At 42.6% G+C, this 16,722-nt stretch overlaps 1 protein-coding gene across 1 annotated transcript in view; it reads right to left on the bottom strand.

The window, feature by feature from the left end:
* PLD5 (phospholipase D family member 5) overlaps window positions 1–3,721 on the bottom strand; it is a 138,434-nt gene extending 134,713 nt beyond the window's left edge. Inside the window, exon 1 of the mRNA XM_089528402.1 lies at window positions 3,509–3,721. Coding sequence (XP_089384528.1) covers window positions 3,509–3,721 — 213 coding nt within the window. The remainder of the gene's footprint in view (window positions 1–3,508) is intronic.
* Between the last annotated feature and the right edge of the window lie 13,001 nt (window positions 3,722–16,722).

The following is a 16,722-nucleotide window of genomic DNA, read 5'->3' as shown; positions in this document are numbered from 1 at the left end:
GAATTGTGGGAACATTATAATCAATTCAAATTCACAGGAGAGTTTGATCCCTATGCACACGTGATAGTAACACTGATACAATAAAGAAATGGAACACGGGTGTAAAAGAGCATAGAAATACACAAGTTCTACAGTGGCATTTTGGAGTTCTCTGACATGTACTAGACATGTACAACTGGAAGGCGTTAGTTTTCCAACGCTATTTTATGCTCTGTGAGTTTCTTTCTTTCTGTCACCCCAGCCCAAGGCAAACCAGGTGCTGGCTTTACAGACCCTTTCCCTTCTTATGCAAAGTTGGTGCAAATATTGGACTAACTGTGTTTAATGTTTGCACAATTCTCCTTTCATAGACTATACACATACATAAATAAACAGGGTGTTTTTTTCTTTGTTTGTTTGTTTGTTTTGCAAAACACATTGAAAAATGCAAAACCCAGCAGGGGTGACCCATGATATGTTGATATCTGATGGAAAGAATGAGATCATCCATGCTTTTCATTCCATGTACCAATGCTGATCAGGGTGGCAGCTGTATCTTTCTTCAGTACTGATGATGACCTAGTGTCCACTCCAGATGGCAACAGGACAGGCAGCACAGCACATTGCTCTCTCTCCTGCAACGCACTTCAGCCAATGCTCCTATCAGCATCTGCCAGCTGAGGTGACTGCCTCACAGTACCTAATATAGGACTTATCATGAAACACAGCTATATCAGAAAGTTTTGTCCCTGCTCTTCAAACCAAGACTTGTCATCTTTTCCACACCCAACAAAATCCATGTTTAACATCCATGGAAAAACGGACTCTCAGCAGTTTTCTCACAAACACAGATAGTTTGTGGCCACGCTACTACTGAGCCAGAATCTTTTCCAGGATTCCCTGACCTCCTTCAAACATGACAGGAAAAGTAGTGACAAGAAAAAGGAATGACTCTAATCTGCAGTGGTCTGTGGTGCAGCTTTCTCCAGGAACACCTACCACCTTCACTTTTGGTTTTTTTAAAAACAACAGCCTATAGATCTGATTATGGGCATCCCATTGTTCACATACTACCCAGTCTTTAACACACTCAAAGCAAGACAGGGTATAGCCCGATTGGTACTTGGGTGGAAGACCAACAGAAAATGCCAAGATCTCCAGGTACAGTTAGAAAACAATTCTGCCTGAGATTCCAGAGAGATGCAGCCAGTCATAGTTAACTAGAGTAGATGGAGCAATGATCTGGCTCAATACAAAGGCACGTTCCTACATTTTCAAGTATCCCAAGATGCCTTACCTCTCCCACCACTGATGTGGGGGGCTTCTGTTCAGATGATATCCTCTCTACTGCTGTCATAGGTCAATGAATGCTTCAATAGGCAATGGATAGTGTTTGCCTCTTTCTGGTATCCTCATCAAACTGAACGACAGTGAATCGCTTATATAAAGAACTAGCTCCACCCACAAGTCAGATTGTCAAATCAGAATTCAGTGGCAGACCTTTTAAAAATGCTTGTTTGTCCTTCTTAACATGCCTTTTCCCACTAGCTGACAAGCAGTGGAACGTGGCTACATACATGCATGTCTAGGAAATGTATATTGTATACTGGCTACAGATAAATATCTATCGGAGCAAGACTTGTTCCTGACAAAAAGTTAGAGATCGTCACACAGTTATAAATTACAGTGTAATTCCAATAAATGCTACACAGTCTGGAATAGATTACAGAAATGTTTTCTATAGTGTTTCTGCAGAAGCCAGTATATGCGCCAGTGTCAGCCCAGTCTCCTTTCTGTTCAATCTATAAACCAGAATAAGTGGAGCTGCGCTATAGCTGCAATCCTTTGCATGCTTATTTGGGAACAAGTTCTACTGCATACGTATACATCTATACTAGGAGAGGGCTGCAAGTTAGTGCCATTTTACTCAGTTGATAGTAGTCATGCAAATCCATGTTTATATACCAAACCTATGTATAATTACTTGCATTAGTTTAATGGGATATGGTGTGCCACCTATATATGTGTGTGTGTGTCACCTATATAAGAAAATTATTCATTTATCTTTTATCTTTGTTTTTAAGCAGTAGCCTGTCATCCAAACTCATGGCTGATTATCTGCCAGAGGCACTGCTTATCACTGGATCTTATGTTCCACATAGATATATATGTTTATATGCGCGCCATAATTTTGTTTCAACGAGTTTGTTTTATAGAGACAACACTGACATTTGTGGCATCTTAAAGGCTAAATTTGAAGCAACTTAATAACTAATTTTATTATGGCATAAGCTTTGGTGGACTATGAAGTGGGAGGTAGTCCACCAAAGCTTATGCCAGAATAAAATGAGTTAGTCTTTTAAGTGACAGAAGGCTCTTTTGTTGACTTTCCTGCAACAGACAAACATAGCTATTCCTTCAGAAAGTGTTTTATAAAAGTTGCTCCTGGACCTACAGCAGATCACAAATCCAAAGTACATAAAAATAAATTCATAATATGCTGCGTTATGTGGCAATAGGTTCCTTATCGGTACTTTTGGCTACTTTGGGGTCATGCTGAGATTAACAAATAACAATCTCAGCCCAAGGTACTTTGTAACAAAAGGCAATGCTGTGGACAGATAGGGACCTTCAGGCCTATTAAAGTAAAGCTACTAGCCTTTCCTTTTGCTTTATTAGGAAGCCTTGTTGAATCAAGGTCCCCTTGTGCTGAAAAAGGAACTCAGGGGCCACTATTTCTACAATACCATTTCAAGACTGTCATTTCCTGCGGCTGATTGATCTTTACCACATTATACTTTCCTGCAACTGCGACCCACAATTTAGCCGTATTGACACACACTCTCTTATTTAGTAAGATAAACAGTATTTCATAGGAATGTATAGACAGAATGTAACACTTCTTTCAGCTATTGCACTGACGAATCTGTTGGATTACATCATTTGGCACAGGCTCCTTTCCTAGCAATGTGCCCCTCATGTGCGTGCAGAAGAGACACTATGTTTGGATGCAGCAATTTCCTTCGAGAAGCTAATTCATGTTAAGTTGGTTTGTTCCTATGGCCTTTGGTCCCTATGGCTCCTATGTCGGTTTGTTTGTCCCTACGGTCTTTTACATACAAAGCACCATTGTCTTCTGTGGTAGAGAGTCATGTCGCCACCTTTGTAAAGCAAGCCGACTGCATCATCAAACTCAAGGCATGCTCCTTCCCAGGAGGAGCATGCAGCAAACTTTGCATCTGGGATGGCAGAGGGATGAAGAACAAATAGCTATGGACTATATTAACCCAGGATGCTTTCATTCATCCCACTTCTTCGTGATAGAAATTATGCAAGAACCAGGCAGTCTGTTACTGGTTTGGCACTGCTCGAACTCTTCTTTGGCTCTTTGCTATGGAATTCTGGGAGTTGGAGTTTGTTGTGGGCAAACTCCAACTCCCAGAATTGCATAGCAAAGATCCAAAGAAGAGTTCGAGCAGCGTTGAAGCCAAACGAGAGCGAGAGCCAGAGGCGAGGGCTGCCTTCTTACGTGCTCCAACTTGTCCTTCCTGCGGAGCCAGACGCTGGCGCTGTAGTCCTGCTGCTTGACGGCGGAGTAGAAGCCGGAGCCCAGGCGGGCCAGGGCGGGCGAGGGCTCCCGGCTGCTCGGGCCGCTCCTCTTCAGGCGCAGCTGCTCGAAGCCCGCCTCGCTCCGGCGGGAAGGCACCGGCGGGGCCCCCAGCCACTCCGCCCGGCCCTCCATCCCCCTGGCATGACCCCCCCCCCCCGAAGCAAGGCCCGGAAGGGAAGGAGGGAGGGAGGGAAAGAAAAAGAAAGGGAAGGAAGGAAAGATAGAAGGGAAGGGAAGAATGAAAGAAGGAAGAGAAAAAGGGAAGGGAGGCAGAAGGGAGGGGGAAAAAGAAAGAAAGAAAGAAAGAAAGAAAGAAAGAAAGGGGAGGGAGGGAGGAAGAAGAAAAGGCGGGCTGTCGGGCGTGGGGAGGAGAACAAAGGGCGAGGGTTGGGAGGGGGCTCCCCGGGGCCTGAGGGATGTGAGGGGACCCAGGAGGGGCCCGGGGGAAAGGAGGGGAAGGGAGCTTGTTGCCTCCGCCGCGCTGCAGTCCGCCCGAAAGCGGCTCCTTGCGGCACTCTCTAGCAGCCCCTCTCTCCGCAGCAGCAGCAGCAGCAACAACGGGGTCCCTTGGAGGAAGAGGAGGAGGACCCCGGGAGGGCGGCGGCAGCAGCAGCAGCAGCAGCAGGAAGGCGAGGGGATGCCGCCGCCACCGCCGCCTCTGCCTCTGCCACTGGCTGCAGGTTGGTGCAGTGGAAGGGCTGCCTCAGAGTCACAACACCCTCAACGCCCCCGCCTCCCCTCAGCCCCCGCCCAGGGCTTCCCCAAGGAAGAAAGGAAAGGAAAGGAAGGAAGGAAAAGAAAAGTTCTCCGTCCCCCCAACTCTCCCCTGCTGGGTCTCCACTGTCAGGAGGGGGCTTCCCTCACAGACACAAAGGGAAGGTGCCTGAGCTGCTGGACGGATAAAGAGAGTCCATCTCTTGTTTGTGGCCCTTGGTGGCCTTGGGATAAAGCACAGCCCTCCCCCCCCCTCTTCCCAGTTGGCCTTTGGCCTGAGTCACCTGGCCATCTGAGGTGAAAAACCTCCCTCTCCTCCTATTGGAAATGCTGTCCATAAATAGATGCCAATTGTAGTAAGGGATTTCTTCACAGGAATCTTGCCCTGGCCTTCCCCTGAGGAGGCTGAGAGAGTGTGACTGGCCCAAGGGGAGTCCTCCCCTCCCCCAGTGGGTTTCATGGACGAGAGAAAGGCAGGATATCATAAAATGAGATTAATAATAATAATTGAACCCTGGTCTTCAGAGTCATAGCCCAAAGCTCAAACCACTAGGCCATAATAATCCAGTTTGACACCTCTTTCACTCCACAGCTCCATGCTATGAAATTCTGGGGATATTACTTTGTTCTGCTCTGGTGCCACACCAAACTACCATTCCCAGAATTCCATAGCATGGAGCTGTGGCAGGTAAACCCAGTGTGGATGCATCCAAAGAATCTGAAAGGGCGTCCACATTGGAGAAGTAATGCAGTCTGACACCACTTCAACTCCATCCTACAGAGGCTTGGGATTGGTAGTGTGGTGAGGCCACACCAGCCCTCTTTGTCCAGGGAAGCAAAAGCCCCTGTCAAACTACAAATCCCAAGATTCCACAAGAGTGGAATCTCAAACTAGAGTGTGTATAGAGTGAGAGCCCTCCGTTTGAGGCCCTAGCAATAGCAATAGCATCTTCATTTCTGTACCACTTCATACTGAACTAAGCAGCCTCTAAGCGATTTACAACTGTACGCTATTTGCCCCCAACAAGCTGGAGGCTACCAAGAGCTGGGGATATTTAGCCTGGAGAAGAGACGGTCAAGAGGCAGTATGATAGCCCTGTTCAAGAGAAGTAATAGTGCCACTCTATTCTGCTTTGGTCAGGCCCCATCTGGAATACTGTGTCCATTTCTGGGCACCACAATTCAAAAAGGACATTGAGAAACTGGAGTGTGTCCAAAGGAGGGTGACTAAAATGGTGAAGGGCCTGGAAACCATGTCCTATGAGGAACGACTTAGGGAGCTGAGAATGTTTAGCCTGGAAAAAAGAAGGTTAAGAGGTGATATGATAGCCCTGTTTAAATATTTGAAGGGATGTCATATTGAGGAGGGAGAAAGCTTGTTTTCTGCTGCTCCAGAGAACAGGACCCGGAACAATGGATGCAAGCTCCAGGAAAAGAGATTCCACCTCAACATTAGGAGGAACTTCCTGACAGTAAGGGCTGTTACTCCCTCAGAGTGTAGTGGAATCTCATTCCTTAGAGCTCTTTAAACAGAGGCTGGATGACCATCTGTCCGCAGGGATGCAGCCGGGGGGGGGGGGGGTCTTGAGGCCCGGACCCCCCCTTCCGTTAGATAAAATGAATGGTGTGTGCTGCCACGCCGCCACACCCAAGCCCCATTATAATGGTGGCACTTAGTCTGGACCCCCCCCCTTCCCAAAATCCTGGCTACATCTCTGCTGTCGGGGATGCTTTGATTTGGATTTCCTGCATGGCAGGGGGTTGGACTGGATGACCCTACTGGTCTCTTCCAAGTCTATGATTCTAGGATGCCCCCAATGCTTATCTATTTGTACTCACCTAATAACAAGAACCAAACTTTTTGTCTTTTCTCCAAGACTTCTGGCCTCTCAGGGAGCTGGGCAGCCCAGAACAATACTTTCTCCAGAAAAAAGAGTGCTTTCGGTGAACAGGTCTATTTCCCCCGAGCTTCGCTGCGGCGGTACATACTATCAATCCTCTTCCCTCTGTCTGGTTGTTCTCCTCCACCTGGGAATTCCTCTTATGAACTACCTGATGAAATGTTAGTTCCTATTCCCCCCGGGCCAGGCTGTTTCCATCAGTCAGAAAAAGATGACTAAAGCTCAGAAGTGGCTCTGCAAATGGAAGGAGGGGGAGAAAAGGTGGGGTGAAAGGCCATCAAGGGGGGCTATAAAGAAATATAGAAAAAGACTGGAGAACACAAGCATTGAATTTACGAGACTAAACTGCAGCAGAGCTTAGAAAAGTGCTTTGGGGAGGACTACAACTCGCAGAATCCTCCACAATCCTGTTGGCTGGGGGACTGTGGAAACCCCGGTAACATTTCCAAGGTCTGGAATGTGGGTCAAGTAAATGGAGAAACTGGTGCAGCGTGAAGCAGTGTCTCAGTTGCAAAGCTGGCCTAGTGTGGCCTGTGATTTCTTTCCAGCACATTCACTTCTTCAAATTGCTTCACTTCATGCCCAGGTCTGCACCAGCCAGTTCCCTTTGTATTTCTCAGTGCGGTAGCTGAGTGCTTCTAAAAGTGGTTGAAATGGGAAAGCATATGTGATGGGGTATTTATGTGATAGATAAATTCAACCTAGACAATGAGGAAATCGAAATAGTTAAAGAAATAGTTCCCGTACCTTGAGTCAAGCATTGATCGGAAAGGAAACTGCAGCCAAGAAATCAGAAGAAGACTAGCAATGGGAAGGGCAGCTATGAAAGCACTAGACAAGAGCCTAAATCCTAAAGATCCTAAAGGGGGCATTCACTCTTACTTTTTTGTACTGAAGAGATGCAGATCTCTCCAGTGATGCAATACCGAATTGATGTTCCCACTGCATTTACTGTGATTGAATCTCTAAGGCATATTAACCCAGTCTAACATTCACACTGGTGCTGCTTCACATCAGCATGGTGGCATCTCATGGCCGGGAATGATCCCAGTGATCTGGATCGATTCAGCAGTGCATTCGCACTACCAAAGATCCAGATCACTCTGGTCTTTAAAAAAAAGAAATGGTTAGGTACCCAGTGCAAAATGCAATAGGGTATTTCACTGCCTCTCCCCCCAAACTGCACCAGGTGCATTCATTGTGGAAATAACTCGTTTTCATGCTGGATTATTTCCATAGTGTGGATGGGCCGAAAGGGGAAAGATATACAGCTGAGCATTGAAGACAGAATCGTCCATGCAATTGTATTCCTCCTCACTATGTATGGCTGTGCGAGCTGGACAGTGAAAAAAGTGGTTAAGAAGAAAACTCATTTGAGATGTGCTGGAGAAGAGTGAACGGAAAGCCAAAGAAACATACAAATAGCTCCTTCAGCAGATCAAGCCTGAAATATCCCTGAAAGCTAAGATGATCAAATTGAGGCTGTCATACTTTGGCCACATCATGAGAAGACATGAGTCATTAGGCTCATTAGAAAATACAATAATGCTAGGAAAGGTAGAAGATAGAATAAAAAGAGCAACACCGCATGCCAAATACATTGCGCCCTTTCTTTACGTGGGGGATTCGTTCCGGACCCCCCACATAAAAAAAGCTCGTATGCTTGAGCTCCATTGAAAATAATGGGACTCGTGCATGGCGCGTTGGCACGGTGGTGCAGTGGCATGGTGGCATGCGTGCACCACGGGCACACGGCCCATTTATTCTTAATGGGGTGCGCTGCCCCTTGCACCCTGCGTGCTCCTGTGGGCTCCCTAGTGGCTTTCAGCATATGCTGAAAGGCGCGTATGGTGTGTCTGTGTATGATGCGGGCGCACTGTAGATGGTTTTAATCTGGGAGATAACCAGTCTGAATTTACAAGAGCTAAGCAGAGCAATGGAGGACAAGTGTCTTGGAAATGTCTCATCCACAGGGTCACCAAGATTTGATTGGGTGGCATTGCTATTTTGTTTGCTTGGTAGCAATCCTGGCCTTTTAATAATGGCACAGTCCTTGAATTAAGCACATTAAAGGAGTAGTCAAAAAGCCTCCCACCTGCACTGGCCTTTGCTTCTTACTCACTGCTCAGCCAGCTGCTTGGTTGCTGCTCCCAAGGTGACCCAAGGTGAACAGATGCAAAGGGAGCAATGACCAAGTTTAGTTGTTTTGAATCTGAAGTAGAACAGTAGTCCTAATACCAAGAAATAGGCATGGGGGGGGGGGGGAGCAGGATTGTCGCTCAAGAGGAAAGGAAGGGGTAGCCCCAAAAGGTCTGAGGACCATTGGACCAGGATCTCTATACCATGCTGAAGTGATAACAGTAAGGTTCTTTGGAACAGAAATAGGATCATTACAGAAATAAAATCATTAAAAAATCTATCATTTCCATTTCCCTCGAATTCATTTGGCATTCCAAATTCTCTTACGAGCTGCCCATTGTTAATTGTCCTCCTTCTGGTAAATTTCTAGTGTCATTTGTAATATAACACATTGGCATCTGCTACATAGCCTGAAAAAACCATGAAAAACTATCTGCTACATTGTTTTGCTTATGAACATTGTTGATCTTCTCATCTTAATCTGTCTCATGCCCTCATTACTTCGTTGATTTCCTTTATTCTTTTTATCCACACTTCCACATGATGTAATTCTTTCTATACACACACACACACACACACCAAGTAAAGTTCAGACAAAGATTAGAAGAAGGCAGAAGACAATTCCCTCCAAAAAACTGAAGCGTATACAGTGGAAAGCATTCTCAAAAGTCCATGTTGGTGTCAAAGTATTTTGAAATAATAGCTATAGTTTAAAACCTAAAAGGTCCAACAGTATGATTGTTCAAATTCAAACTGCTTCTCTTTACAATGTCTTCCTTCAGTATTGCCAGTTATTTGTTTATGAATTGGACATGAGACTGGGGGGAAGGGGGGGGGGCATTTTAGAGAGAAAAACCCCTAACAAAGAAACATAATAGGTGGAGTATAGAATTTTTCCAGATTTTTTTTTAAAGGTAGATGTGTCAGCTAAAATTTACTACCAGAAATAAAAGCCATTATGTCACTGTGGTGTTCTCTATTAACATATCTAATTGAAGCCATCTTACCCTAGTGGTGAGTGTTCACATAACATTAGCAAAACCATTCTTAAAAAAATCTATATCAATATCTCTTTCTCTACTGATTTCCGTAAGAATACAGCAGATGGCTTTGAAGAAAGTAATACAGTCATTTCAGCACATGGTTTAGAATTGAAACTTCAGATAGGAGATTGTACTGCAGATTTTTGTTATGAGACGATCACCTGAATGCCTAATTCCTATAGCAACTGATGTGTTTTGCAGGTAGAATCAACAAGCTGTCATCACACTTGGGCTAATTTGGCATTAAGGAGAGATTAAAGAGCATTTAAAGCAAACAAAGCAAAAAAAAAAAAGAGCAAGTAATTGCGTGAATGATTATCACATGCAATTGCGCAAATAAAGTGATATCGGAAATGCATTGTCTCTGAAATGTGCGTTAATGCTTCTTTGTGACCACTAATGGTGGGTTTTGTGAGATGTGTGAAATCGTTTTGCGTTATTACGCAATTTTTCCAGGATATTCATGGGATAAACTCCTGATCTCCTTCGTGTAATAAACTCTGTGAACTTTGTGAACTCTGGGGCATTTCTGATGCATTTCTTGAATAGCAGGAAAATAATTTCTAAAACTAATGAGTTTCAAAAGCATTTAATGGCAACCATGGCCAAGATCCTGCATTGCCCAGGTCCTTCTAGTCTAACCATTGGAAACATCAGCCAAAGTTTCCCAAGTTCTATTATATACCCAATTGTTATCTCAGAAGTCATATGTACTTGATCAAAAATCTTATATTGCTGGGTACTGATATGTCTTTATAATAGTAATAAACCAGCTGGCAGTAGGTAAGGTGATGTAGTAAGGTCAAGCTGGCTGTAAGGCATGGCCTTAGTGGGAGTAGGGTTATACTGTAGTTAACTATTTAGTTCAATAAACCTAGTATGTACAAATTGGGAACCACAACCTAGTTATTTTAGAGCTGTGTTATGGTGTGTTAATTGTTATATTTAGTTATTGTCTATTGTTAAGTGTAGTTTAATAGAAATGGGCCAGAAATCTGAGTTGTCAGGGGCAGAGGGACATATGGCGATGGTACGGTGACATGTCATTACAGAGGATAGAGAGATATTTAACACCTATCTTACCTTCCAGTCACCCTGATATCCTTAGGAACTTGGAGAGTGAACCAAGGCACTCACAAAATCTCACTTTGCTCCTGTGTAATGCCAGGTCAGTTAAAAATAAATCACACATAATTTATGATCTCTTCAAAGATGCTTCACAGAAATCTGGCTGGGGATAATAGTGACCCGATATGGCCTCAGGCTTTCCCAGCAGGGTACTGTGTTAGCAATCAGGTGAGGGAAAGTGGGTGGGGGGAGGGGGAGAGATGCCTGTTAGTAAGATGTTAGTAAGGAGTCCTTGTTGATATGGAAATGGACTTTAAATTTCTTGGACTTTGCCCAGTTGCCACATGGCCAGAAGAGGAGGGGCCAGCCTGCTAAAGATGCCCTCCCCTTAGCATCTTAACTAAGGACAAAACCAACAAAATGCAGGCATCATACTAACATTTCTAATTTTCCTCCTGTTTGGTATGTAACATCTTGCCTAATGAAGAAGCCAGTGGAGCTCCGAAAGCTTGCAACAAGTATATTGTGCATTTGGTTGACCAATAAAGGTACCACTGTTTGGTGGGGTTTTGTTTGAATTTACTAAATGGCCAACACAGCTACCCTCTGCATGTTTTCCGTTTTATATACAGTATATAATACAACTGACAACTGATTTAAAATCATTGTGTGCCTTCCTGTCTCATCTATTTAGGCACCTGATTTCCCTGATTTCCAATCATCTTTCCCCTTTTGCTGCCAAACATGTTCTAACACCAAGTTGGACAGGAAGGCTGCTTGAAAAGGACTACATGATCAAAAGCCCTCGTGAAAGTTTCCTGATTTGTAGTAGTAGTAGTAGTAGTAATTATTATTATTATTATTATTTATATCCCACCCAATCACAAGGAATCAGGGCGGGTAACAACAGTAAAGAAGGTACAAAACAAATAGACAATAACAGTAAAATAACAAAACAATTCACAATAGCAAAAATACATAGCAATTCACAGCAACAATAAAATTAACAAAGCAGATTACATAGCAATAAACAAACAAAAGAAGTAAAATAGAAAATAATCCCCATTCTCAATCCCCCATTCCCTATCCTAAAAAACAGTATAAATGATATACAGTCTAGGACCATGGGGGGGGGGGGGGACAGCTGGGCTCCTGTGCCTCCAGAGTCTTTCGGCTGGTCCTTGGTGTTTCTATTTAATTAATTTAGTTATTTTATAAACTTTTATAACTTTAAAATGATTTTAGAGTGTTTAATGTGGGGATTTTGAATTGTGTTTTAAATTATTGTTAAGGTTGATTTTCTTTGGAAGCCACCTTAGGTCCCATTCCGGGAGAAAGGTGGTATACAAGTATAATAATGAAATGAAATAACTGATAATTTCTTCCTACTTATTGTATACAAGCCTCCCCAACAGGATTTTATCTGCTACAGTACAGATCCCTTCTAAACATTATTTCCCCCTCTTTCTTGCCTTTTATGTATATACATCATAAGTATTTTCTTGAGATATATTGAGTGCAAGGAATACAGTGGACCCTTGTTATACACTGGGGTTTGGTTCCAAGATCCCCTGTGGATAACAAAATCTGTGGACACTCGTCCCATTAAATATAATGACACAGCAAAGTGGTGTCCCTTATAAAAAAAATGGAAAATCAAGGTTTGATATTTGAAATTTATACTTTTTTTTTTAACATTTTCAAACCGTGGATGCTTGAATCCATGTATAAAAAAAATCTGTGTATAAGAAGGGCCAACTGTATATTCTACAGTTGTGATCTACAATATATAAAGTAATTTAAAAAGAAATGGTAGGAGTTCCCCTCACCACCTCTTTAAAGGCAGGTTTCTGCCATATGTGTTGTTCATTGCACTACCTATGATTTTGAGGCAATTTTATAGCATACAGATAAAATGTGCTGGAATTCTTCTTTCATTTATTCTCACCATAAGTTTCTTAAGTCAGATAGACTGAGGGATGGTTTCCCTAAACATTCTAGTGAATCCCATTGCTGAGTGAGAATTTGTACCAGGTTCTCTTGCATCCAAATCTGTCATTTTTCTATCCACTTTCAGAAAGGAAGAGAAGCAGACCAGAACTCTTATTTTAGCCTGAAGGCAAACGTTGGAGGCCATTAGTCCTGTGGTTAGAAAAACCTGTCATGCTGCAAAATGCTCAGATATATTTCTCTTGACAGATGGGGGCAAATTATGACAAAGTATACGAACTTTTTGCTGTACTGAATTTTACAAGGCTGGATTACACAGTCACTGGTATGTTCTGGACAACTGTGAGTCCATAACATCAACAGAGAATTTTCCTTGCTGTTTTCTTTATGCAGTGTTTAACCAACTTGATAGTTCCACAAACATTATTAAGCACTGGTGCTGCTACCATAGTCTTAATTTTATTTCCTCACAACACAAGCTGTGCTGAAAAGTGTGCCAGATCACACACACAAAATAACCCAGCCTGATTTGAGGTCCTATCCAATTTCCATGAAAATTGATCAGTTCAACAGCAGGTCACTCTTACCTGCTATTTGTAAAATTGGATTAAATTGTTGCTGCTTATTTCCCACACCACTTTTCAATAAGATTACATACCTCTGTTCATCAGAATCTCCTGCAGCTCTGTCCAGTTGCCTGTGGCAACAAATTCCCTATTGCATTTGATACCATTAACATAGAATGTATGTCATATATCAAAGCATAATTTATTTGACTGTACAATGATGCGCTCACCCATAATTTATCTTAGATCACTCCACCTCCCCTAAAACAAAGATTCATTGCCTTTTCTGTTAGGACTGCAAATACAGGAATATTTCCTTCTGTGCTTACCAGTAATTAATTTATCCCACAGCCTTTTCAGAAGGGCTGAAGATTATGCCTGGCATCCTGTTAGTGGCATATACTTTTTGATTGCTGTGGAGGTTGGTATTCCTTTTCCCCTTCACAACAATCAAACTCCCACCACCACCACCACCAGCAGCCCTTCTATAGAGCCACTGAAGCCTCCCTCCATGACATTCCATGACTTGTATAAAGCATCTGACTATGTCCCTATGTCCAGAAAAGAAAGGTAGCCAGACATGAAACTATTATAGAGACCTTTAGATGACTTGACAGACCTCATCAGATGATGTATTTGCTTCACATCTGGTGAAAGGGATATAACCAAACATTTTTTTTTATTCACCCCTCCCCATCTCCACCAGGAATAGAAAGACTATGGTGGAATTCAGTAGCTCTATGATAGTTCTGGATGACAGCCAGCATGGCATAGTGGTTTGAGCATTAGAGTACAACTCTGAAAACTAGGCTTCAAACACCCACTTGGCCAGGGGAACCCACTGGGTGACTTTGAGCAAATCTCACATATGCACGCACGTGTGCGCGCACACACACACACACACAATTCAAATAAATAAAATACAAAAATGTCAAACTACAAAATAACTTCACTCAGCCTATCTACAGACTACTATTGTCAACAAAAATGGAGGGCAGCTGGGTATGTAAATCTCAACAACCCATATCCCATATCCCTAACTCAGGCTGGAACTATACTGCAGAATTAATGCAGTTTAACATTGCTTTCACTGCCATGGTTCAATGCTATGGAATTCTGGGATCAGCAGTTTTGTGAGAAATTTAGCCTTCTCTGTCAGAGAGATCTATGCCAGAAAAAACTACAAATCCCAGGATTGCATAGGATTATGGGGCCATGACAGTTAAAATGTCAAACTGCATTAAATCCGCAGTGTGTCAGCAACCTATTATCCAGGGCACAAGAATCAGAATTTTAAAACGGAGGAGAAATCTGTGGTCTATTCTACCCATTACACAGAATGATAGACTGAGGTGACAGAATCCAAAACTGGAAGCAGGGTTAAAGTTTACAGTTTTAGATAGCAAGTAGGGCAATATGATAAATTCAAATTATCATTTAAAATGTGTCTTTTTAACCCTTTTGGTGTAATGAACCTCATGTGTCTTATACCTTTAGCCATGAAATGCCATGAGGATAATGATTTTCCAGGGAAGGAGTGTTCAAAAACATGATGGCCCTATCTGCAGTTAGTGGCAATTCCCAGATTCCACCGACCAGAATCTACCTCTTCATTCTGTAGGAAGTGTAGAAGGGATTTAAATGGCAGACACAGTCACATCTGCTCTGAAAAGGAATATGATCTCTATTTATACACATATATCTCTAGTGAAGTAATGGGATGAAGACAGTTATGTTTTAACCAAGTAAATAAGGCAGAATCTGTTTGGTCTATATATTTGATACCAATCTGTGTCCTGCTGTCTGTCTGAGATAACCAACTTCTCTGGGTTGCATGAAACATACATCGTCACTCTTATATTTACTAGTTAGTTTTTCAGTATCTATTTCACTCCTCTCTCTCTTCTCCTTGCCCATATCTGATTAATGTAAGAACAGACAGAATCCCTCTTCTCTCATTTCCTCTTTTGCTGGGTTTTTTTCCCCACATCCATTGAGCTGTCTGCAAAAACTTGGGCTGGAAGAATAAGCAGTTAACCAAACAGCCTCTAACCTGATAGACCGTTTAAAAACAATATAAACACCACGTCCATTATAATGAGATTTAGTGCATTTCACTTGAATTTAAATGATTATCTCACTAAAATAATGACTGCAATATGCAAGGTCAAACTACATATATATGCCTGCCGTCGTCTTGCTTCAGAGTGGGACTGCACACACTTCCTTTTGAGTAAAAAGTAAGATATATGTTTCCCATACTGTGTTGTTTGGCCCTATGATGTTAACTTTAAAAAGGTCATGACAGGAAATAAAATTCTATCATTCTTATCTCTGCAGCCACCTGTGTCCTAAAAAGCATCTTTAGAAGTTTAAGGGGGCTACCTCAACAAGAGGCCTGGGGCTTGTGGCAGGTTGCTGGTAGAGGAGAAGATCGCTACCAGTTTGGGTACAATCAGAGAGAAGAGAAAAGGGGAATCTTTCCATCTGTGAATGGTCTTTAGATCCAACCCAATGTGGTTACTCAAGTAGTGAGAAATTTCAGGGGACAGGTTAGCTGGGATTATTTTGTTCTGGAAATTCAGATCAGTACAGCTTTAGGGCATTTCTTAATATTGGGGGTGATTTGCATCCAAGCTGAGCATGGAGAGAGAAGCAGCATGGGACAGCTACAAACAAATCCATGTCCCAATTTTTAGACCATCAAAAAGAGGTCTAAAAGAGAGAAGACATGCACGGAAGGAAAAAAAAATCCTTCTTAGCACTCTTACTGTGCTAAGATACACACGCACTTTCTTTCAGTTTCTGAAAATGCATCTATCCCCCCCCCCACACACACACACACACACTTCCTTTTGCTGGACAGGTGGAATATGTCACCAAAATGGTTCTCACTTTCCATGGGTATTTTGTGTAATTCCTAGCCATTCTGAGAGTTTGCCATTTTCTCAACAGCAGATGTGGCTGACATATTTGGCCAATGACTTTTAAAGCATTTTATACATTTGGTGGAGTGACCAAGGCAGTCTTCCCATCAATGCTTTGAGACTATCTTTTTACCTCATAAACATCTGAAGACCCCTTGGTTCTTGAAACTTGCCCCACTTCTACCCGTAATACATTTTCCCTTAAATGAATTAGGGTTGGGGTCCCCAGTGTCCTCCTCTTTTATGTGTTTTATCTTTGGTGGCATGTAGTCTTTGAAGTTACTGAACTCACTCAGGACCATACTCTTCTGGAAACAAAATAAGCATTAACTTTATTTATAAGCATGTGTTAAGACACTAACTTTTCAAGGTTGTTTCACAAATCATATTGTTATAGTAGTCACAGTACTTTAATAGATACAAGTTACAAGTTATAGATACATCACTCTCTGGATGATGAGGGACACCTATAGTGGTTGCAAGACAGGCCTTATTGTACCCACTTTTCTGTCTGCAAATTTCTTCATCATTCTTACCTTCATTACCACACTACACTCAGCTAATTTTGATTCATGTCACATTATCTAAACTGTTCTGTTCTTCCCCTCCTCAGCACCACCCATCATTTGACACAAGTTGGACAAGTTGAACATGGTGGTATGTGAATTCTGGGCATTGCAACATGAAAAGTAATGTTTCCAAGTTTTGCCAATATACTAAAACATGCTCCAGTCATCTTCCAAGAAGGTCCAGTCAGGAATGCATTCAGTATTAAATTAAGCATTCTTTCGGCTCCCCCATCAATATCTAATTGAAAAAGTCTGG

The sequence above is a fragment of the Sceloporus occidentalis genome, unplaced genomic scaffold, assembly GCF_023333645.1.
Source record: "Sceloporus occidentalis isolate IW3139 unplaced genomic scaffold, rSceOcc1.0.p SCAF_6, whole genome shotgun sequence".
Classification (NCBI taxonomy): Eukaryota; Metazoa; Chordata; class Lepidosauria; order Squamata; family Phrynosomatidae; genus Sceloporus; species Sceloporus occidentalis.
Note: the sequence above shows the minus strand (reverse complement) of the source record. Positions and strands in the feature narration are given on the sequence as shown.